Source organism: Sphaeramia orbicularis, chromosome 15 (assembly GCF_902148855.1).
Source record: "Sphaeramia orbicularis chromosome 15, fSphaOr1.1, whole genome shotgun sequence".
NCBI lineage: Eukaryota > Metazoa > Chordata > Actinopteri > Kurtiformes > Apogonidae > Sphaeramia > Sphaeramia orbicularis.
In genome coordinates this window covers 1721427-1747562 of record NC_043971.1, presented here as the reverse complement: position 1 = coordinate 1747562, position 26136 = coordinate 1721427, and the positions used below count along the sequence as shown (strand labels likewise).

At 39.2% G+C, this 26136-nt stretch overlaps 1 protein-coding gene across 1 annotated transcript in view; it reads right to left on the bottom strand.

Moving 5' to 3' along the window:
• Positions 1-26136, bottom strand: part of ttc27 (tetratricopeptide repeat domain 27) — a 109282-nt gene that overhangs the window by 74578 nt on the left and 8568 nt on the right. Inside the window, 5 exon segments of the mRNA XM_030156619.1 lie at positions 7707-7809; positions 11114-11246; positions 15414-15423; positions 18975-19099; positions 23421-23604. Coding sequence (XP_030012479.1) covers positions 7707-7809; positions 11114-11246; positions 15414-15423; positions 18975-19099; positions 23421-23604 — 555 coding nt within the window.

Below are 26136 nucleotides of genomic sequence, written 5' to 3'. Positions count from 1 at the left end.
AACCTGAATATGATTACAAATTACGTGGCCTCCCTTGGTGTGGTATGTCATAAGTCCTGGGATGGGGGTTGGTGAGGGTTGTTAAATTGTGTGTTTGTTATGTTTGCTTTCCTTTGTTGTACTTTTGGTTTGTTCACTCTGTGTGTATTTCTTAAAATGTGGACAAACTGTTATAATAGATGTTTTTGTAACTAACTTTTGAATTAAAAGATTGACAACAAATTCAAAGTGGGCGTGGCTAACCCTATAAGGACGACCATTATAGCAGGACTAGACTGTCATGTCAGTGGTCCATCATCCAAGGTCAGGGTCTAACCCCCCCCCAACCCTTTAATCGGTAGGTCACTTGGAGCTCCATGCAGTTGCATTATGGCCACAGCGGCAACAAACACAGAAACGGCGTCATTGCCTCTTGCTACTGCAGCTGCGTAGAGCTCCACTTGCCACAATGCACGTTGCGACAAATTTCCAAAAATGCCCGAGTGATCTATCGTCTCGTTTGTAAACAAAAACTTATGGTGGAGTACACTTCGAAATTGTTCATCGTGAGGGAACAGATTCAGGTGCGTAATCACAGAATGACTTACAGATTGATGATTCTGAGGATGGACTGAGGTTTGACAGATCTGATGAAAAACTGGGGACAAAAGTCATACGCAGCTTTAAGGAATTACAGCAATGTGCATGACTGTGTTGATGGAGACACTATCATCCAAAAAAAGTAAAAGTGAAAAAGCAGACGCCCTCCCACAACTTCAGCTCTTGAGTTGTGTTGGAGTATGAAATGTCCTGGTCAGAGCGGCCGCTGCTCTTGTGCGTAGCACCTCCAGAACACCAACCGTTTCCTCTGTTCTTGTGGCGTATGAGTAACGGAGTTAATGTATGTAGTGTGTGGTTCCACCTGCCATCTCACACTGTTATTGTATTAATTACAATTTTATTTTATCACCGTTGAATGCAACACCCCTGCGGACTAGGGTCGTTGCACCCCAAGGAGAAAAGCACCAGCTGAACCGTGCAGTCTACCTGGTAAGGACACACATCGTCAGTCCTGTCATTATTTTACATTTTTTATTTTAATTTCATATCGAAATGATTGTATTATACCACTATATTTGTGTAACGCTTAGCTCCCTATCAGTTGAGCATATTCTTGAATGAAAATGACAAAATTCTTAAATATATGTTCTAGGGATTATTGTGACCAAAATTATCACGGTTATTATTATCACGGTATTACTGAAATTGTGCTCAAAATGTTCAAAAAGTACTAATACACACACTGAAATAATTTAACCAAGTTGTATTTCGAAAAAAAATTGATAAATGAATAAATAAAATAATAGTCCCTTCTGTGTCAGAAACATTCAAATATTAACCCTTAGTGGTCTGAGTCTATTTTGTCCGTTTTTTCAGTCCTTTGATTGGCCTTTATATACTATAGAAACAAATGTTTACTATACCCATGTTTGGGATCTGTTTTTTCAGCACAACTTCATCTATATCATCTGTCTTATTTTTTCACTTTAACCTACTATAAAAACATAAAAGGACAAAAAACACAAAAAATATAATACCAATTTGAAAACTGTATACAATTTATTGCATAAATAACACACAGATGCTTAATGAACCTTTTCAAAGACTTTAAAAGTGAATATTGGTTCCAAATATTAGGTATAGAAAATCAAAACTGTAATAAATTAAAACTATACTCAATATTTGACATTAAAGCAGATCTTTACATAGGGTTCTTTTCCCCTAAAAGTGCGGTAATCAAACACAGTTATCCTGAGAATTAGAATTTAAACGGTAATACTAACCATCGGCAATTTTATTGCAGTTTATCGTTATACCGGTAATCGTTACATCCCTAATATGTTCATAACATGATTAACGTGTGGTATGTTAGCTAACTTTGACTTTTTTATTTTAGCTTCGCAGTGTGAGAACATGGCTGGGGTGTTACTCATGAGACTGTATAGTTTTCTGTCACGAATAAACGGCAAGTGTCCAAAGAAGATCGGTTCTGTCATATCTTACACAATGCACAAATACAGCTGCTACATACGCAGCAGCTTTAAGTGCCCCGGCCTGGTGCTTTCACCAACAGACCTGCTGCTTTTGTCAGCGTCGCCGCTTAAAGGACAGTGAGGCCAACTGCTGCTGTGGAATATGGATCAGACTGTTTTGTATCCTGCTCGTAGTGTTCACCCTTCACAGTCTGTAGCTCACAAAAGACTGCACTCCACAAACACAGCATGTGCCTCTGCCGTAAACCGCAGCACGGCACGTTCCAAACATACGCTAATTAAACAAACATCTTAAATGTCCTCTGATAATGGATCCAATGATGAAAAAGTAAACCGTTTATGAACAGGGCTGTGAATTCACACACTGAAGCACTAAATACTTTCTGAACCAATTAATCACACACTATTATTCCACTGAAAATAACAATGGCTGCACAACTAATTGCATTTCTTCATTGCTTTATGGCCAGTGCCTTTAATCAGGTCTCCTGGAGTAAAGTGCTACTTTATGGAAGTAAGACAGGATCAGACTGCACATATCAGCTCAATAAAGGCTGGACGTGACAGATGTGCAGAGACGGAAACAACTGACGCAGCATCTGGAGCGACTCACAGCAAAAGGCCACGTCTGGGTTTGAACTACAGATGGAACCATATGAACATTTCACATCACAGTTATCGTGACCAACATTATCACGGTTATCATTATTATCACAGTATTATTACCTCCGCCAGGAGGTGTTGTGATCACTTTGCTTTGTGTGTTTGTTTGTTTGTTAGCAAGATAACTCAAAAAGTTATAGACAGATTTTCAGGAAATTTTCAGGAAATGTTGATACTGGCACAAGGAACAACTAATTCAATTTTCGTGGTGATTGGGGGGGGGGGGGGGGGGGGGGGGGGGGGGGGGGGTGGGGGGGGGGGGGGGGGGTGGGGGGGTCGGGCAGATCTGTCTTGGCGGAGGTCTGCACTCTCCGAGTGCTTTTCTTGTTGAAATTGTGCTCAAAATGTTCAAAAAGTACTAATACACATACTGAAATAATTTAACCAAGTTGAATTTTTTTTTTTTAAATAAACAAATAAATTAATAGACACAATGTCCCTTCTGCTGCACAAACATTCAAATATTAACCCTTAGTGGTCTGAGTCTATTTTGTCTGTTTTTCAGTCCTTTTGATTTGGCCTTTATATACTATAGAAACAAATGTTTACTATACCCATGTTTGGGATCTGTTTTTTCAGCACAACTTCATCTAGATTATCTGTCGATTATTTTTTTCACTTTAACCTACTATAAAAAAATAATAAAAGCCAAAAACACAAAAAAATAAAATCTGATTTGAAAAATGTATATAATTTCTTGCATAAATAACACACAGATGCTTAATGAACCTTTTCAAAGACTTTAAAAGTGAATATTGGTTCCAAATATTAGGTATAGAAAATTAAAACTGTGATAAATTAAAACTGTACTCAAATATTTGACATAAAAGCAATCTTTCAAAGGGTTTTTCCCTAAAAGTGCAGTAATCAAACACAGTTATCATGAGAAGTAGAATTTTAACGGTAATACTAACTGTCTGCAATTTTACCGTCGTTTATCGTTATACTGGTAATCGTTACATTCCTAGCTTGAATCCACACTGGACCAATGAGAACACACACCCACGGCAGGAATATATACACACACATTATTTCTATTCCAAGTGACATGTGTTAAATTTGAGGTGAAACGTTGCCTTTTTCATAAATGTATGAAACTTGAAATAATGAACATATTTCATAACACCTCAGTGGCCAGTGCACTTCCTGTTAGGGCTGCATGAGGAGAACACCATATTTGATCACTGTGGACGCTATGACAGTCTGAGATGGTGTTGATTCTATTTTTTTTGATTGTCAATGAAAATCCATTCAATCATTAATTTTAGTTATTTATTTTTTTCCCAAAACCTGCAAACTTGAACCACTATGTAAAAAAAAGAAAAAACTAAATAAATAAAACAAATGTGGTGACGTTGGCATTGAGCTGAGAGAGGTAGTGAGTAAAACATGCAAATCCGCTGAATCCAAAATGTCACTGTAAACAGACTGAACCTTTAAAATGTCAGCTTTTTGTGATGATATAATTACACAGGTCGATGTTGTGATTGCAGTTCGATTAACTCTGCAGGGCTACTGTCCATCAAAACCCAATTATGGTCCTTTTGCTGCACATCTCCTGAGCCAAACATGATAAGACAATAAAGGTGACGTCTACACTGATGTTTGTGGTGCATTAGGGTGGTACCATAACCAAGTGAATGTGAAGTGAAGACACCGACTCCAGCGGAACCAACACACTTCACCTACCTGATGAACACTGTATCACAGAACCAGAGTAAAAACAAACACAATCCTCTGTTATTCTTGTTAGTGAACCTTCTCGACCCGACTGTAAGGACAAAAGATGATTTATTCAATAACCAAAGGCTGCTCTGGTTTCACTCGGCAGCTGTCAATCACACATCACACAGAAATACACCTTTAACCCTCTGGTATCCCATCCACCGAGGCCTTACTAAACACCAAGTGTGCCTTTTTGGCACACTTGTGGAATAATGTCAAAAAAATTTCATACAGTTTGTTTTTAATTCTTTATACTTTTTTCTATTTCATCAACTTGAGCCGTAAATAAAAATCCCAAATACTAAATAATTGTCACATTTTTTATCTCTTTAAATGCTGTGTTTGTAATGGAAACAAACCATTTTTTAGATGCAAAAAACACAAAAAATTAAGTTTTTTCAATATACTCCATAAAAATGGACGACATATTATTTGATTTTTTCATCCTGGCATATGTCATGATTAACTCCAACACTGGTTAATTTGCATTATTATTTTTGGCGCTAGGTCAAATGTTCAAAAATACAAGCATCTGTCACCAAGTGTGCGTAAATGCACACCTATAAATCATCCATCCATCCATTTTCTTCCACTTTATCCGGGGCCAGGTCACGGGGGTAACAGTCTAAGCAGGGATGCCCAGACTTCCCTCTCCCCAGACTCCTCCTCCAGCTCTTCCGGGAGGACCCCGAGGCGTTCCCAGTCCAGCCCACAGACATAGTCTCTCCAACGTGTCCTGGGTCTTCCTCGAGGTCTCCTCCCAGTGGGACATGCCTGGAACACCTCCCCAGGGAGGCGTCCAGGAGGATCTGAAACAGATGTCTGATCCACCTCAGCTGGTTCCTCTGGATGCGGAGGAGCAGCGGCTCTACTCCAGCTCCTCCCTGGTGACTGAGCTCCTCCCCCTATCCTAAGGGTGCGCCCAGCCCCCTGCGGAGGAAACTCATTTGGACCGCTTGTATCCGGGATCTGGTCCTTTCGGTCCTGACCCAAAGCTCATGACCATAGGTGAGGGTAGGAACGTAGACTGACCGGTAAATTGAGAGCTTCACCTCTCAGCTCAGCTCCTTCTGAACCACAACAGACCGGTACAGCGACCGCATCACTGCAGACGCTGCACCGATCCGTCTGTCAATCTGACGCGCCATCCTTCCCTCACTCGTGAACAAGACCCCAAGATACTTGAACTCCTCCACTTGAGGCAAAGACTCCCCACCGACCCGGAGAGGGCAGACCATCTTTTTCCGGTCAAGAACCATGGGCTCGGATTTGGAGGTGCTGATCCTCATCCCGCTCGCTTCACACTTGGCTGCAAACCGCCCCAGGGCACGCTGAAGGTCCAGGTTCGATGAGGCCAACAGGACAACGTCATCTGCAAAAAGCAGAGATGAAATCCTGTGGTCCCCAAACCGGACCCCCTCTGGCCCTGGCTGCGCCTAGAAATTCTGTCCATAAAAATAATGAACAGAACCAATAAATCAAACTATTAAATATTATATTGATTTATTTTTCTGCTCTAATTTGATTTTATTTTTGTAAATCCAGGTCAGCCCTAATCATACAGATCAAATGTTAGAAATAGTGCGTTTTAGGCACACTTGGCAGACAGATGCTACTCTGGTCATTTTCTTTTGTTTAAAATGTGTAAATTTTAGTTGGTGGCCAGAATTTTAAAGATCATACAAAAATGAACAACTTTTGAATTCTAACCTTATTCAAATTATGAAAATAATATGAAGCTTTTGAACACAAAGTACAAAGTGTGCCTAAAAGGCACACCTGGATACCGGAGGTTAAATATGCACAGCCATAATATAGTCATACTAATAAGATGATGTATAAAAATTCAACATCCCACAGGTGTCGCTAACAGAGAAGTTATCTACACCAAACCATTTTTGCAAATGTTTGATTGAAATAAATATTAATTTAAAAATGTTATTTCTAAAATGTTTCTTATTGCAAGTAAATAAAAATACATGATAATGGCAGATTTACCCACCAGCACCCTCGGTACTGTAATTGGTTCATAAACTGGTCACATTAGTGAGGTTCAATTGGATTCATTTATTAGTTTATGAAAAAAAAAAAAAAACAAAAAAACGTTTTATGAGATTTGAAGTATTTATAATGTTTATTTGCGTGTCACTGAAATCAGATTCAAAATCACCTCATTTTATTCCTAAAATTGTTCATTTTGTCAAACTTTTGATGTTGTCTATGTTCTACTGTGAATAAAATAAGGGTTTGTGTGATTTCCAAATCACTGCGTTCTGTTTTATTACATTTATTCTGCGTCCTCACTTTTGGTGTTGGGCTGGAAATTGTTTCTCCTTACAAATATATGGGAGATCAGATCAACATACCAGTGGGCTGGGCAGAAGACGCCCCCAATGCGTTCACATTGTTGTTACCGCTGTCAAATATAGGGCTGGGTGAAAAAAAATCGGTTTTAATTTTGCGTTAATTAAAAGTGGATGAGATCGATTTTTCAGAGTAGGACCGGGAGTACACGGAAGCGCGGCTGGCTCCGTGTTGCGAACCCTGGGGAAGTCTTGGTCTCGCTCGCAACGGATCTGGCACGGAAAAGACGAGGAGGAAGGGTGGGGAAAAACCAGGTCCACCCGGCCTCAAACTGGAACCTGCAGTGTGAAGGAACTGGACGCCCAGAGGTTCTCGCCTCGTCTCGCAGAAGCCGGTCGTTCTTGGAATATTAACTTGGATCCATGCTGTCGCCTATGGCTGAGTATGGAGTTAGAGGAATAGCAATGACCGACCGCTACGCTGCCCCCCCGCTCCCCGACCAACAATCACGGAGCGCAACCCCACTCTCATTCCAATCACGGAGCACCCAGCTTGCACAGAGCCACCAGCCGTAAAACAGAATAAAGATGACGAAGTCCGTTCTGATCCACTGTAGAAACATGGACATGTTTCCGTTTCATTCATTATTTCAGAGCAGATTCATCTGTTTACTGATGAAATGTCAGATTTACTTCCTTTCTAATATCAATATTGATCCCAGTATTGATGTGTGCATGACCGCAGTAGTCAAATAATCAGGTTACAACCCAAAATTGTACTTTGGTATCACTAAATGAATCTGAATCAATCAAATAATACTGAACCGAATCGACACTGGATCAAATCGAATTGAATCGTGATTAATCGATTCAGAACCTTATGAATCGAAATCGAATCAATTACGGAAATTGGCCATGATAGTCAGATATAAAGTCTTTAGGTCAGTGGTAAATATGTGAAGGTCTTCCTTTGTGTCGGTACCTTTGTCCATGCTGCTTTGGGCCATGCTGAGGAGCTGTGGAGAACGAGCCTCCAGGATTTGCTGGTGTAGGTTGACGTAGCGCAGGGTCCACCAGGGGAGCAGCTACACAAAAACAAAAACAAACCACAGAGGTAAGAAAAAAACAGAACTGACTTGGACATTGTAGGAGAAACGATGAGAAACAAACTAAATTCTGGCAAAAGATGTATTTTTATAAAACTGAAAATGCGCTCAGACTAGGGATGGGAAGATTATCCGATACGCATCGATACACCGGCACGTGCGTGCTCGATCCCAGTGCAGCGGTACAGAAGCTGAGAGTGAATGAAGGTTTGGAATGATATCGCGATGCATCGGTTATTGAATGTTTGTATCGATAAAATTTGATCCGTTCAATAGAATATATTTTTACTTGCATTTAAAAGTGTTACTGTTTATTTGGGTAAAGTTTTTCTTTCCTCAGACCCACGTTAACGTGCGCCGTGGATGTGTACACTGTACACTAACAGTCTGAGCTCCACCCATGGACTGAGCATGTGCAGATGAATACTGTACTGAGCATGTGCAGATGAATACTGTACTGAGCATGTGCAGATGAATACCGTACGACTGTATGTGAATGTGACAGACACAGAAGGAGAAGAACACGTGGATTATGAACATGTACTTTACTAGATCAGCTGTACTGAATACTGCAGTACATACCACAAATACCACAGTACAGACCACAGATACTGCAGTACAGACCACAGATACTGGAGTACAGACCACAGATACTGCAGTACAGACCACAGATACTGGAGTACAGACACGATACTGGAGTACAGACCACAGATACTGGAGTACAGACCACAGATACTGGAGTACACACCACAGATACTACAGTACAGAGCACAGATACTGCAGTACACACCACAGATACTACAGTACAGACCACAGATACTTCCTTAAACAGTGTCATACAGATCCAACAGTGTATCCCAGAATACCTTGCACAAGTGTCTCTTAAAGTGACAGAACCTTTTCTGTTTTACCTTCATTACAAATATATTACATTACAAATGGATTCAGTGAAGGAGCAAGAAGTTGAGTTAGAAACAAACAGAGAAACGACTTTGGAAACAAAGTCCGAACTTTTTCACCTGACTGAATGTGAGGCACGTGTTCTGAAACTGAACTAGACACTTTGGAAACAGTCATGGTTTTATTTGATAAATAATCAGCTCTTTGAATTGCACTGCATTTTTTTTTTTTTTTTTTTACCAGACTGAATGTGTTCAATCAGAATGTGTTTAATCGCTCTGAGTAGTTTTGAAAACGAAAGTGGTGTGCTTGGAGCGTCTTCGGGTACAGTTAATATACGAATATTAGATCTCCGCATTTGTCCCTCCATGTCGAAGCACTTCTCTGCAGTGTTTCCACACTCTTCTCCAGTTTTTGAACAGTGTTTTGTAGTATGGTGATGTCGTCTGAGCAGTCAGAGCCCCTGTTCCACCTCCGACGCTGTGGTCTTAATTGTATCCAGGTCTGAGCGAAGGGCTGCGGTGCTATTAGCCATTTCTAGCTGGCATGCTGTAGCTACAGTTGAACTGCGTCAAACTCACTTGCTATTACCTTCTTCAGCTCACCTTGGAAAAGCACAGTCATTTCAGTTTTAATAAATGATTGTAGATCAGCTTTGAGCTCCATTATTTCAGATTGTTCAGTCATCTTGGACGTGTCAGGCATGTTGCTAGCTGCGTCAGATTTAGCTTGCTGGTGGTAGCAGCTTTACCGTGTACTTGAATTTGCGTAGGATGTGTGCCATTTACATTTGTAGAAAAAAGAGAACCGTCTTGATGATGCTATGTAGTCCTAGATGGTTTAGGTGTATCACATTTCCCATCAAAATGTCATTTAATATGACTTTCATACAGTTTTTTGCAGAGCTCACCAATCTTGCAACCTACTCCATTGCCTGCTCACTAGCGCCCCAAGAAGTGCTTAATCGCTCTGTATCGTGATTTGGGTGTGAATCGTATCGCATTGCATTGTGAGATGCCACACATGTATCTATTATATATCGGATTGGAGATGCTGTATCGAGATGCATATCGTATAAGCCTGAAAACTAAGACTCCCGACCCTAGCTCAGACATTAGGCTGTGACATAAATAATGAATCCTACCTTGAGCTCATGCACAGGTTAATAAATAAACACATAAACACTCCTGAGACCCCTTTAGCACAAACAGAAACACATGTGAGCGCAGAGGCAGGAGCTGAGTGCTGACCACGCATTAAAAACAGCAGCGTCGCACCGCAACACAAAGCAGGAAAAGAACGTGGAACAGTCCAAACCCTGGAGCTGCTGTTCCTGCTCAGCGCCCGACCAGTGTATGACCCCCCCCCAACCCGCCCCCCCCTTTCAGATGCATGATGACCTGTTCTCTGCCATGTGCTTACACAGACGCTTCACTGTGTTGGACTGAATCGATATCCTCCAGAACACACGTTTTTACGAAGCATGTTCACACGTATGTTCGTCATGTCAGCGTCCACATGTCCTCCTGTCCCCTGACACATTTACAGTCCCTCCAGAAAAACGCAATTATACAATCGCGTAATTCAATGCATATCAAGCAGAGAGCGCACATAATACAAGGTTCCACTTTTTTTTTTTAAAAAAGGGTGCATTTTCACCATAATAGAGCATATTTCCATGCAAAATATGAAAAATACGCAAACTATGCTGGAATCGCATGTTTTCATAATCGCTGCATTTTTCCGCAAAGTTTTTCTGCAAGTTTAAAGTTTAAAAAACATTGGAGCTTTCTACCTTAAACAGATGTTCTGTTCTACCTTAAACGGACGGTCCGTTCTACCTTAAACAGTTGTTCTGTTCTACCTTAAACAGTTGTTCTGTTCTACCTTAAACAGATGTTCTGTTCTACCTTAAACGGACGGTCCGTTCTACCTTAAACAGTTGTTCTGTTCTACCTTAAACAGATGTTCTTCTACCTTAAACGGACGGTCCGTTCTACCTTAAACAGTTGTTCTGTTCTACCTTAAACAGTTGTTCTGTTCTACCTTAAACAGATGTTCTGTTCTACCTTAAACGGACGGTCCGTTCTACCTTAAACAGTTGTTCTGTTCTACCTTAAACAGATGTTCTGTTCTACCTTAAACGGACGGTCCGTTCTACCTTAAACAGTTGTTCTGTTCTACCTTAAACAGTTGTTCTGTTCTACCTTAAACAGTTGTTCTGTTCTACCTTAAACAGATGTTCCGTTCTTCCTTAAACAGACGGTTCGTTTAAGTCAGTGACTCAGTTTGATGTTTAAGAGCCTCAGTGAGGACTTAGATTCAAACAGAAGTGTTTTTGGACCTAGTGAAGGTTGGTGCACAACAGCAGCCCTGCTCTTACCTGGAGACTGTCCATCTTTGATGAACATTTAGTGAGTATGACTTTGGCCAGCAGCAGCAGCAGAGGGTTGGACACCAGACTGTAGACCGACTCCCCATCCAAGAGCAGACTGGAATGGACCACTTCAGTTACACTCTGGAGGGAAAAAAAACAGATAAATGTGTGAGTGTTAGTGTTAGCATTAGTGTTAGCATCAGCGTTAGTGTCAGCGTTAGCGTCAGCGTTAGCATCAGTGTTAGCGTCAGTGTTAGCATTAGCGTCAGTGTTAGCGTCAGTGTTAGCGTTAGCGTCAGTGTTAGCGTCAGTGTTAGCGTCAGTGTTAGCGTTAGCGTCAGTGTTAGCGTCAGTGTTAGCATCAGTGTTAGCGTTAGCGTCAGTGTTAGTGCAGCTTTATGATTAGCCTTGATTTTTTTTCCCCAATATATATTTATTGGGGTTTTTTTGTTTATAGAAAAGAAAGAGACAACAAACAGAACAGAACACAACATTCCGGCACAAATCAGAAGGAGGTGGAAGACTCAGTCAGTCAATTTAAAAAAAAAAAAAAAAAAAACTATGACAGCAAAATGAGTTCACATTATTCCTCTGTGGAAAAGGGCTGAAATGTCCAGACCAATATATGACGTAAAGGGGTTCCAAGTTTTATGGAACACTTCATCTTTGCTGTGTAACAGACTGGTTAAATAGTCCAGGGATATACATTCAAGTACTGTCCGATGCCACTGAGTTTTAGTAGGTGCTTCATCTGTGATTCAATTCAAAAGAATACATTTCCTCGCACAAAATGTGAGCATCCTACAGAGTTGTCTTTTATATTTTCCGATGATTGTGACATCTGTCATTCCAAGCAACATGGTCAATGGATTACATTCAGTAGTAACAGAAACAGATAATATTTTATCCAGTTCACATTTTACAACATGCCAAAAATGTTGAATTTTCTTACAGGACCAATAACAATGAGTAAGGGTGCCCACATCAATTTTACATTTGGGACATAACAGAGAAAGGTCTGAATTAAATTTATGTCGTTGAGAGGGAGAAATATGCACACGATGTAAGATTTTAAGTTGCATAGCTTTTACTCGATTACAGACACTTAAGGAATTCGCACTCTTCCATATGTTGTCCCAGTCCTCATCATTTATTTCAATCCCCAACTCTTTCTCCCATAGCCCTCTTAAATGGGAGGTGCTGGAGCTGGAATATTCTTTTAGTAAAATATAAGAGGACTTTATGGAAGCCTTAAACCTGGGCAAGAACAACTGCTTTTCATGATGAGCATTGATTAAAAAAATAATGTGAGGTGGGTTTTCCTTTAAAGTGTGCTCTCTTACTCAGTTCCAGTATGTAGTTACTATTACTCAGTTCAAGTATGTAGTTACTGTTACTCAGTTCCAGTAAGTAGTTACTGTTACTCAGTTACAGTACATAGTTACTGTTACTCAGTTACAGTATGTAGTTACTATTACTCAGTTCCAGTATGTAGTTACTATTACTCAGTTCCAGTAAGTAGTTACTGTTACTCAGTTACAGTACATAGTTACTATTACTCAGTTCCAGTATGTAGTTACTATTACTCAGTTCCAGTATGTAGTTACTGTTACTTAGTTACTGTTACTCAGTTCCAGTATGTAGTTACTATTACTCAGTTCCAGTATGTAGTTACTGTTACTCAGTTCCAGTATATGCTTACAGTAGCGTTTGCAGAGGACCACCACAGATCTTCCCATTTACCCTCTGAACTAATGTTAGCAACATGACCTCCAGCTGAACCCAGGTGGACGGCCGAACAGGCTGCAGTCATGTCATCTCCTGCTATAATCAATATTTAATTGCTTTACAGTGTTATCACTTCTGCCGTGTCAACATTCCTCTGGTATGAATCGGTCCCATTACCTTTTAGCTGCGTGTATTCATTCTGTGAGCTGTCATACACACTTTTATGCACATGAACGTTTCATTATTGATGCTCCTGCTATCCTGCTAATGTTGGAGTTACGTAACTACAGCTCTGTGCATTTCCATAGTCACTGACGACATAAAACTTAACGCAACCTGTATTTTATGCAATAAAACAATAAATCATGGTGAAGGCTGATGTTTTCTCACCGTGGTCAGTAGGGCTGTGTATTGGTAAGAATCTGGTGATACGATACAAATCACAATACTAGGACCACAATATGATATATCATGATACTGTTAAAAAGGCAGTTTTTTTGTTTGGTTGTTTTTCTTTAATGATTATTTCCTTGAAGAATTGAATTCCAGCAGAAATCTGCACAAATACTAAACACATTTTTTTGATCCCAACAGGATCTAATGTTCTATCACAAAATGTTCCTGTGTTCAAACTGAAATTCTGTTTTACAGACATTCCAGTTTCAGATGCTGTTCAAATGTTCAGATTCTATTAATTCACAACTATCATAACATTATTTTAGTTCAATCCCAACAAAGGAACTAACATTGTGTAATCAGTGTCATCTTTTAAGTCACCCCTTAAAAAGCATTTTTATCGACTTGCCTTCATGTGATGTTGTCTCTTTTTATTGTTTTTAATGTTTTTAATGTTGAATATTTAATTTTACCCTGTTTTGGTTCTTCATTTATATTGACATACATGATGTTTTTTCCACTCCTTCATTTCGCATTTGACAGCATCATGTTCTGTTATTTCTGCCTCTCCACTATGATACATTCAGAGTTAGTCATGTTTTTGTGTCTGCTGTACTCTTCTCTTTTATTGTGTTGTATTGTTTGCTATGTTTTTATTTTGCTGTTATGCACTTTTGCTTTGTCTGTCAAAGCACTTTGTAAACTCAGTTTTTAAAGGCGCTATATGAATAAAATTATTATTATCATTATTATTATTATTATTATTATTAGGGGTGTAAGAAAATTATCAGTTCTGCAATATATTGCGATATTTCATTTAACAATACTGTATCGATATTTTTAGGTATTTCTTCAAATGCAGATATTGTGGAGGTTCATTTTTCTTTTTTGTTTATATTTTATTTATTGTTATTTAACACTCTTTTATTCAGTAATGTTAGTTCCTTTGTTGGGATTGAACTCAAATCCTGTTCTGATGATAGTTGTGAACTAATAGAATATGAACATTTGAACAGGATCTGAAACTGGAATGTCTGTAAAACAGAATTTCAGTTTGAACACAGGAACATTTTGTGATAGAACATTAGATCCTGTTTGGATCAAATACAAATGTGTTTAGTATTTGGTCTTATTTCTGGTGCAATTCAGTTCTTCAAGGAAATAATCATTTTAGAAAAAAGAAAAACAAAAAATTAGCATTTTTAACAGTATCATGATATATCGTGATATATCGCATTGTGATCCTAATATTGTGATTTGTATCGTATCGCCAGATTCTTGCCGATACACAGCCCTTATTATTATTATTTAATAAAATAGTGTTAAATAATAAATAAGACATAAACAAAAACAAAACAACAAAAATGAACCTCCACAATATCTGCATTTGAATAAACATCTACAAATCGATACAGTACTTTTTAAATATTGATACAGTATTGTGAAACGAAATATCGCGATATATTGCAGAAGTGATATTTTCTTAAAGCCCTAATGGTCATGTGTAATCAGTTTTGGTAAACAAATACACCTTGGGTTTGTGTTCATTAACTTGTGTGTTGAATTCCAGCCGTGTTTGTCCTCCCTTTCACCTGTGCTGTCATGCATGTGTGGACCCCCTCCTTTAGAACAGGCTCCTTGGTGTGACAGCACAGATAAATCATTGATGCCAAAGGAATTACCGGGATAAAAGAAACGGCCCTCTCCACGGAGGTAATGGCAGTAAGAAACGCACCGTTCTGCTCTGGGCGCTACAGCACCAAGAGGAAGCAATCACCGCGGCCCGGTGTAATTAGGACCCGAGAGACGCTTCATTACTGAGCATCTCCCCTACACACCGTACGTCCGCAGCTCTGCCTCCGTCCACTTTATTGTCTGGTGGTGAAGCTTCATTTAACACTGCGACTGGGTGAAGTTTTAAAGTGCAAGGTCAAAATTTCACGTATAACATTTGACACAAAGCTGCAGCGAATAACTGATTGGCTGTCAAGTATTAAATTCAGAGTGAGCTTAATCAGGGCTGAGCCGAGACGTTCCAAACACACCCTCTTATTTTCTGCTCTCTCCAGTTCTTTGCAACGGAGGTGTGAATCTTCAATACTGCACATTTACTTTCCCGTCGCAAAAAGTCTTCAAACAGGCAAATGTTTGCTCCGTCTTATTAACTCTTTCGGTGCCAGACAGTTAAGGGGCTAATAAGCCTTAAAAGCCTTAAAAGTGCCACAGAATTTTTCAGTATTTCGCGTCGTTTTTATAATATTTGAAGAATCCTGCAGGAAACTGCTCGGTAACATCCGGCGTGTTCTCCAAAGCCGATCTGATCGGCCCGCGGCACTTCAAAGGTTGTATTCGTAAAGCCGATTTAATCGGCCCATGGCACTGAAAGAGTTAAGAATCGTTTTTAAAAATCAGACTCCAACAGTCGGTAATAATAACTGTATTTTCCAAAACCAGTGCGAATGTGGACTAGAGCTGAAACGATTGATCGATTAGGTGCTTGAAGCAAATGCAAAAATTCACAATTCGATTGATCGACTGGAATTGATTGAAGGGAAATATTCTATTGCAGTTTTCCTGAATTGAAGCTTCTTTGTGCGTCACAATAAGCGTCCGTGTGAAACACAACAGTGGAACCAATGTTGAACAGCAGAGAAATGAAGGAAACAAAGCTTTGATTCAGGAGAATTGTGGTTGAATGATTTTTTTAAAAATCACTTTGAGTCGATTAATCGTTTCAGCTCTAATGTGGACCCCCTCAGTCTGGAACAATGACTGAACTAATACTAATGCACTATGAGTAGAGCTGGGAACCAGTCAAATGCAGTTCGTTTTCACATTTGAGCTTTAAGAAAGACCACATCACTTCCTGAATAACCTTTGCACTCTGCGTTTCACCAGACTAACAAAGGAAATTAAATTCGGGGCCAAAGTTAAAGTATGGTATGTATGACATATAATATGATGTACCGAATGCAAATGTCTGATTACTGAATGTCAATAAAAAATAAATTGGAAAAAAAAAAAAACAGAAAAGGGTATGATAGGGATATGAGCAAATACTGAAAAGGTAAACTTTTCCCAAACATAAAAGGAAGGCTGTTCACATATCAGAAAGTCTGACACCAGTGAAAAACATTGACAAAATATTTTTAATCAGGATATGTTGTAAGTGATATTTGTGTAATATCTATTATCACATGTTATGTTAAAAGCTCATTAGGAATTAAGTCTTTTAGAACACAGGAAAAAACAAAACGTGTAAATGTAGTCAATGATGCAATGCTGCCTTAGAATGTTGTGTGCTGAAAATGTCTGCAATTCAAGTAGTAAGTGTTGAGAAAAAAGCAGCTGGACAACAGCAACAAAAACAGTCCACTGAGGCCCAATAAAGTCTGTTTGGAATATCATTTCCTTATATTAAAAAAAGTTAGGAAAAGCCAACCTTCCACAACCTCATCATCATTTCTGAGAAGGTCAGTAAACACATCACAGTCATGACCTTTCACAAAACTTTTACCTCATGAGTCATGAATAATAGAAGGAGGGAGGGAGGGAGGGTGGTTACACTGAGTCTTCATGAACATGGTAAACATCCCCATTGGAGGACGCATCTATAAAATAACAGCAGCAGCCACTCTCCTGTCCAGAAGCCTGGAGGTGATGACCTGCAGTTTTGAGTGTACCACTAAACTACTGTGATGCTGCGTTCCAGTCCATCTGTAACTGGTGTTTGTCCATCCTTCTACTGGTGAAAATGCACTGGAATGTTCAGTCAAACCTGGGACTTCCACCTGTGAACTCATCCTAGATCCATGTTCTCCCAGTTCTGACGTCATGTAGCAATGGCCGCCCCCCCCATGGATGTGGTGTTTATGCAGATAGTTTACTAAAGACAGGTATTGATCTGATATTATTTATCTGCAAATGTTCTGCATAATCGCGGCTGCTCTAGCGTTAGCTAGTTTTCAGTCCAATGAGTGCAAGAATAAACAAGAAAAGCACTTGGAGAGCACAGACCTCCACCAAGGCAGAACAGTGGGCCCCCTATGCCCCCCTATCACCGCCAAATGTAATCATTTCGATGGCCAAAAAAAACAAAATCTCCTATCTGAAAAATGTACTTTGTTGAGAAAATTAAACAAAACTGGCTGTTTTCTTGTAGAATGATACTGGGTAATGAAACCCAAAAAATAATGCATTGTTGTTGTGCTTTGTTACTTTTTACACAGCATTTTGTGCATGAAAAAACAAGATACTTAAAAATTTCTCAAACGGTGCATTTTTTCAGATAGGAGGTTTTGTTTTTTTCACCATTGATTTCTTCCTTGTGCCAGTATCAACATTTCCTGAAATTTCATGAAAATCCGTCCATAACTTTTTGAGTTATCTTGCTAACAAACAAACACACGTGCACACGCAAAGCAAAGCAATCACAATACCTCCTGTTGGGGGTAATTAATACCAAATACGAATCCAAATGTACAAATAACATCAAAGGTAGAACAGCTTCTCTTGCCTTATGCAACCGTTTTTTCCTTTTCTGTTTCCCTTAATAAACAAAGAACAAACACCTGTGGGATAGAAATGACTATAAATGAACATAACGTGCGGTCCGACATGCTGGTTTGTTTACATCTAACTCCCCACAATTCCTTGCGCTCAGGCAGTTTGGCGTGACTTGCCTGGAACGTTACAAAGTCATGAGTCGTGGTTTGAAGTCGTGACTTACGGGTTCAAAAACGAGCCTGGAACGCAGCATACGAGCAGTAAGTGATCGCCATGTGCCAGCTGGAAACATGCTAGCACTAGTCAGTTTAAATGCATGTTTACAGTCAGCAGAACAACTACAAGTTAACAGAAACTATGAAAAATCACACCTATTTACTAAACACCGATCGGCAGAACATTCTTCCACTGACAGGCAAAGTGGTATTAAGGACATGTTCTGGTCTCTAATCTGTTGGACCCACTTTGGGTTTATTTTATAAATAGGTGTGTGTGTGTGTGTGTGTGTGTGTCTCAGTCAAATGTATAATTCTGTCTATAAAATCCTTTTGGTCCATGTTCAGTGAGCCATGACTCAGTTCCTGTAGTAAAACAGTCAGATCCATCATCTATTGCAAGATCAAACACAAATTAATTTTAGCAAAAAAAGTCTCCGAAATTTGTGATGTTAAAATGGGGTCAGGAGTGAAAAAAGGTTGGAACCAGTGGTTTAGACCCATTCAAGTCTCTTACAGCACCATGTCTTCGTCAGTCCAAAATGCTCAATAGCTCAGTCCTAACATGGACAAACCTAGCAGTAAAGACTGGAGCTGCACTCTGAAGATCATGAAAGACAATGAGCAAGTCATTCTGGGAGTTCTGTTTAAATTAATATCTTTTAATATGCTGTTTTTCCTCATGTATGAATGGATTTACCTAAATACAGGGTTCTACGGGGTCTTAAAAGTCTTGAATTACAAACCTGCACTTAAACCTTGAAAAGTCTTTAAAAGGTATTCAATTTGATATGGCAGGTCTTAGGTTATGTTGCCATAAACTCTTTTCATTGTATTGTGTTTAAATATGTCCAAGTTGGATAAGATATAACATTAGTCGACTCAGTTCCACCCGTTCCAACCCGACAATTTACAGAGTTTGTGTTATCAGTGGAATTAAATGACCATGTCTATTATAAACCCCCACCACTGCGAACACAGATGAGCCATGATACGGCACGCAGCATGACAGGGCGTCGTACCTGAGGTGGAGAGCAGGCCTGGGGGCAGCAGGTCAGGGACGTGGATGGACACAGGAGGACCGGTCCAGTTACTCTGAGCGAACAGATGGAGGCAGGAGACGGCCACAAGCAGCACCACCAGCACCCTGCAACACAACCACAACATACAGGATGAGGATGGTGACATTCTTTATTCAGTCATCACACAATAATACAACCAGTGTCAACAACAACACTCCAAACATTACCAACAGGTTAGTGAGTGAACAGGCGCAGGCAGAAGCAGAATGCTTCTATTAATGCCCGTCCTACAGAACACATTCAGTTACCCAGCATTCAATATAAGAAAAAAACAACAATGGATACAACCAAGCAAACAAGCAAAAACATAAAAAGGTGAAAACAAAACCAGAAAAATAGAAAACTTAACCCACCAAATTAATGATAATTTAATGTAGAATCAAAAATAAATTATTGACCTATTACTTATTAGATCTTAACAATTGTATCCTTCAAAAATTGCCTCATGTACCATTTTTTTAAATATCAAAAATGGGCTACACATTCTTAAATCCATGCTGGACTCATTTCATAGTTGAACTCCAACAACAGATACACATCTTCTTTTAGTCCCTTTTTTAGCTTTTAGTTCAACAAATTTTCAAACATCTCGCAAATCCTATTTAGACTCATGTTGAGAAGAACCTTTGTACACACACAGGGAGTACCTTTAATTTGGCTTTAGACATTATTTGCATGATTTTATAGTAAACCAAATCGTTCAATTTCATAATATGGGATTTCATAAACAGTTCATTAGTATGTTCATAGTAACCGGCCTTATTAATAATACGTATGGCTGGTTTCTGTAAGAGGACTGTAGTACTTACAGCTGTGTTATATGTCGAGCCCCACACTCACACACAATAGGACATGGAAGTAGAAGTGAACAGTAAATTACATGGAGTGCCTTATGGTTGAGTAGATTTCTGGACTTATACAAGACTGCCAGTGCTGTATCTGAATAAAGCCTGATGCATACTCCACAAGAACGAAGGATTCTCTTTTTGGAAATCACACAAACCCCTATCTTATTCACAGTAGAACATAGATAACATCAAATGTTCGACAAAATGAACCATTTTATAGAATATAGACATAAAAGAACTTGCAGAATTCCCCCCAAAAATAATAAAAAACCAAAACATGAAACTCCACCATATCTCCATTTGAATAAATACCTAAAAATATCGATACAGTACTTTTTGATATCGATACAGTATCGTGAAATGAAATATCACGATATATTGCGGAACCAATATTTTCTTACAGCCCTACTTTCAACACTGTTTCCTGTCACATGTGTCTGTTCCGGTAGAGCAGACACATGTGATTGTCATTTTAGTTCAGGGGCTACATTCAGCCTAATGTGATCTAAAGTGGGCCGGACCAGGAAAATAATATAAATAATATTTTAAGAACTTATAAATAATGTCAACTCCAAAGTTTTGTCTATGTTTTTGAGTAAAAAAAGTAAAATTCCAAAATGAAAATGTTTACATCTACGAACTGTACTTGAACATAACATGAACAAATATGAACAACCTGAAAATTCAGAAGAAAAATCAGTGCAATTTTAACATTATGATGCCTTAGTTTATCATTTATACATGTGAATCACAACTTACACATCGTAGTGGATCTACAAATAACAAAACATTAACAGGCAGAATACTGGTACAATTCTATATATGTCTCTTAAGAAATGTCATATTATTCATATTTGTTCAGGTTATTCATACTTTTGTAAAAGGATAGTCTGTAATATAAACATTCTTGTGTAATTTACTTTTTTTTACACGAAAAAAAAAAAAAAAAAAGACACAAAATTTGCATTTTTTCATTATTTATAGGTTGTTATGATAGCATTTTACTGGTCTGACCTGCTTCAGATTGAATTGACCTAAAACGATTTTCAGATCCTTGATTGTTAATATCTTTATTATAATTTTTATATTTCACAAATTCACCCTACCTGGCTGGATTGGACCCTTTGGGGGGCTGGTTTTGGCCCCCGGGCCAATGTTTGACACCTGTGTGGCAGAGTTTGTACCAGGCTCAGCCCGTCTGTCAGAATATGTGGATTTCACTGCTGTTTGTACAAAGACAGAGTCACAGCGGTCGTTCCCAGTGGCCATCACACTGGTGGGCAATTAGAGCCGTTAAAAAGCAGGCGAGGAGCTGTGACATGCTTAGCTGCTTTCTATTAGGCTGAGAAAGTGATAGAGGAGAGGATGAGGATCCAATCATGATGAGGAGGAGCCAAATGTGCTGCCTTCAACGTTCGCCCTCGGACAGTTTCCTCTAAAGAGCAGGAACGGAGATGTTAAGCTGTTCTTATTAAAAATTAATAATTCATGGGGATGGAATAGAGGCGCTGGAAGGAGAACGAACAACACCCTCCAGATCAGCTTTGTGCTTCATTCAACTCAGTCCTTCTAAATAAACCCACCCCCACCCCCACCCCTCCACTTTAGGCCAGCGTATAGATTTTAATTAGTGCATTTGCTACAGACTCAAGTCAATCCACAGACGAGTGACAAATGAAAGTGAGTTTGGAAGGTGTCGTTCCCTCCAGAACAGGGCAGTGTATCGGCAAGAATCTGGCGATACGATACAAATCACAATACAATATATCGCAATATATCACGATACTGTTAACAAGGCAATATTTTTTGTTTTGATTCTTTTTTTTTTTTAAAGATTATTTCCTGGAAAAACTTAGAGCACAGCATTTGGATAAATTTTTAACACACGGCTTTACCAGTACAAAAAAAAAAACACACACAAACAAATAAATAAATAATGTTTTACAGACATTACAGTTTCAGTTCCTGCTTAAATGTTTGTATCCTGTTGCGAAAAGAATCCATAGTGTTCAGTCCCTGAACCATCCAAAAACAGAACATTATTTTTCTGCATTCCCAATAAAGAACAAACATTTGCCTCTTTCAGACAGTAAAAAGTGCTTTTAGGATGCTTGAATTATCCATTATTTAACAAAACAGCGTTATCAGTACAAACAGCTACATGTATGACCTGCAATATCACAATAGTACTTTTGTAGTAAACAAACAACAGAACAAAAACCCCATGTGAAAATAGAAATAAAAGAGTTTGAAAAACAAAAATGAACCTCTGCCATGTCTGCATTTGAATAAATACCTAAAAATATTGATACAGTACTTTTTAATATCGATACAGTACCATGAAGTGAAATATCGCGATATACTGCAGAACTGATATTTTCTAACACCCCTGCTCCAGAACAGGTCTGAACCTCCAAGGCTTCTACATGTGTGAACTTTACTGAGCGGATAAAAAACTATTCTAAAAGAACCTAGTCCCTCTAGAATTGTAAAACATTTTGTTAATTGAAATAAATAAAAACTATAATTAAAAGAAAAAAACATAACTAACTGAAACTGTATTGTGTGTTTACAAAACTAACTAAGACTGATAAAAATTATGGATGAAATTCCCTACGTTTTTGTCTTTGTCAATGTCAGACTGATACGAAATCGATTTATTTCACTCTAGCAATTTTAGCTGCTGGCACCATATAATATTTAAGGGTCCGTCACTTGTGTTCACTTGTGGTTTCCAGTCGTCTTCTGGTCCCCACTCTACCTGGAAACATGGAGACTAAAGCAGCAGAGTCCTGTCTGGGATTGATTTGAATACGACCACAGAGAAGAAGAGACCACTGAACTAAAATTAATACTAAAACTAAACGAAAACTAAGCATTTAGAAAATAACGAAAACTAATAAAAATGACCAAACCTGCTCTAAAAACTAATTAAAACTAACTGAATTAGAGAAAAAAAAAAAAAAAAAGAGTCAAAATTAAATAAAGCTAAACTATAATGAAAAATCCAAAACTATTAGAACCTTGGTCGTCTCTTTTCTCTTCTTTGTCGTCGTATTCAAATCAATCCCAGACAGGACTCTGCTGCTTTAGTCTCCATGTTTCCAGGTAGAGTGGGGACCAGAAGACGACTGGAAACCACAAGTGAACACAAGTGACGGAGCAAAAGTGTCGTATGGAGACAGCACAGAAAACTGAGAGAGACAAAGAAATCCATTGAACATCAATCTGACATTGACAAAGACCAAAACGAAGGGAATTTGATCAAGAATTTTTCTAAGTTTTAGTTAGTTTTGTAAACACACAAGACAGTTTCAGTTAGTTATCATTTTTTCTTTTAATTATAGTTTTTATTTATTTCAGTTAACGAAAATGTTTTTACAATTCTAGTTTTCGTCATTTCGTCAGTTTTCGTTAACGATAATAACCTTGACGCTGGCTTGTTGTTTGTTGCTGCTGTCAGCTGTGAAATTTGATCTCATCTTAATGATTTAAAGTCGAGCTTGTGTCAAACCCGTGGGTTGACTTGACGTCTTACCTGTGTGTCTGTGCGTCTTCAGAGGCTTCGCTCAGGTAAAGCAGGACCCGTCTCTCCAGGTAGGCCTCGATGTCCTGCCCCTCCGTGCAGGAGTTGTCCCCTCGGAGTAAATCCAACACCTGAGGGTTCAGCAGAACGGCCTGGAAGTCCCCCTGCATCAGTGACTCCAGCAGAGAGCCCACCTCTGCAAAAGCACACATGAAAGTGGGTTTAGACACTGTTAAAGGAGGCAGCGTCACACCAACAACACACTACAAATACACACCATTAGTAGGGCTGTGTATCAGCAAGAATCTGGAGATACGACACAAATCACAACACTAGGATCACGATATGATATATCACGATACAGTTAAAAAGGCAATTTTTGTTTGTTTCTTTTTTTTTTAAATGATTATTTCCTTGAAGAATTGAATTACAGCAGAAATCTGCACAAATACTAAATACATTTTTATTTGATCCCAACAGGATCTAATGTTCTATCACAAAATGTTCCTGTGTTCAAACTGAAATTCTGTTTTACAGACATTCCAGTTTCAGATCCTGTTCAAATGTTCAGATTCTATTAGTTCACAACTAACATCAGAACAGGATTGGAGTTCAATCCAAACAAAGGAATGAACATTATGTAATAAAAGAGTGTGAAATAAGAATAAATAAAATATAACAAAAAAGAAAAACAAAAAAAATTAAAATGAACCTCCACAATATCCGTATTTGAATAAATACCTAAAAATATTGATACAGTACTTTTTAATATCGATACAGTATTGTGAAATGAAATATCATGATATATTGCAGAACCGATATTTTCTTACACCCCTAACCATTATTTTAAATATATATATTAAATATTATTACTAATAGCCTCATGGCATCACTGCCTAAATCATATTTTTGGACAAACTGATTTCTGTGTAATATGAAGCAGCAGTGTTAAAACAGTACAGTTACACAGATTCACAATTAGGCCAAAAATGAGAGTAACGATATGTGGACAATAAACAGAAAAATGAACAACAGCAGGACAATTATACTGTTACAATCTTTACAGCAAGATTTTTCATTATTTGGACGAAGCTTTGTGTTCCTCACACACACACACACACACACACACACACACACACACACACACACACAGAGCATCAAACAGTAACTGTGACCAGCAGAAACAAAATGAAAATCTGGAGAACAAAGAATTTGAGGAATGGAGGGATTCGTGTGCACAGACTTAAACTGTGTGAGTGACAGTCAACATCCATGTGTGTGAAATACTATCATCTACTCCAGGTCCAACAACTGCAGAGTTCTTCAGCTTCTTCAATGACTGTTTTAGTTAAAGGAGGCTGAAGTGTAGAACATTAGACCCTACCTTCTGTCCCATTAGAACTTAGGATCTGAAACTGTAATGTCTGTAAAACTGAATTTCAGTTTGAACACAGGAACATTTTGTGATAGAACATTAGATCCTGTTCTGATCAAATAAAAATGTGTTTTGTATTTGTGCATATATTTCGGGTGTAATTCAATTCTTCAAGGAAATAATCATTTAAAAAAAGAAACAAAAAAATTTGCCTCTGTAACAGTATCATGATATATTGTGATATATCGTATCGTGAGCCTAGTATTGTGATTAGTATCGTATCACCAGATTCTTGCTGATCCACAGCCCTAGTCCTCACTGGAAAAGGTGATGTCACTGACCAAAAATAGTCACTTGTCCAATACAGGGTTAAAGCTTTTTGTTGTCATTTCCTCAGTAGCTTCTACAGGAGACGAACCTGGAGAGGAAACTAAGCACCGCGCTCCGTTTAGAACCTCTCGCCAACTGGACCCCCCCCTTCATTTGTGGTGTATTGTGTTGTGGTGACTGTTAATCTGACTCTATATTCTCATTAAATCATTGAGCGAACTGAAGCGTCCCCCACAGATAAGGTGAGCGCAGACCGAGTGTTGGCCGAGCAGCACCAGAGGAGCCTCCGTCTGAACGGGCTGGTCCACCACACGCTGAAAAATGTTGATTTATGCGAGGACAAAGGGCGGCGGCAGCAGGGCCACGGCTCCCCAACCATAAATAATTGTGTTGCCAGTGTGCTGGGCCGGCCTTTCATTAGCTTTTTATTGGAGGAGGAGACTGGCCGGGCTCATTAGCATTGATTGCTTCGTGTCCCCTGGTGGAGGGAAGAGGCTGGAGAGACATAATGCACCACAGAAGCCTGGATACGCTGAGAAATTGCCTCCGTGACAGCCCTGACGCACACACGCAAAATTAGTCTTCTGACAAAAGACGAGAAAAACAATATGTGCCGGGAGCCCGGGCCGTGATCGGCTTCGCTGATCAGGACCGGCGCTCCACTATACGCACTATCTCCAGACGGCCCGACATGCCTCGAATGAAAACGAACGCGCGGCCTCAGTGGCGCCGCTCGGGGAATTCAAACCATTTCCAGCTGATTGACGCTGCTCTGTGAGTGCAGATCACACCTTCTTCAAAAACCACCTGACCTGGAAACCCTGCACCACCATCACACCTATACACTGACCGGTGGGTTCTGAATTAAGACAATTAGGAACCGTTTGGGCCCGGCCGCTGCCCTTCAATACATCGACATGCCTGGAAACGTGTGGAGCGTTAGGACTGAGATTTGTGCAGATGCAAGTTCAAGGCTGACTCACAGGAGTGTAAGAAAGTATCGGTTCTGCAATATATCGCGGT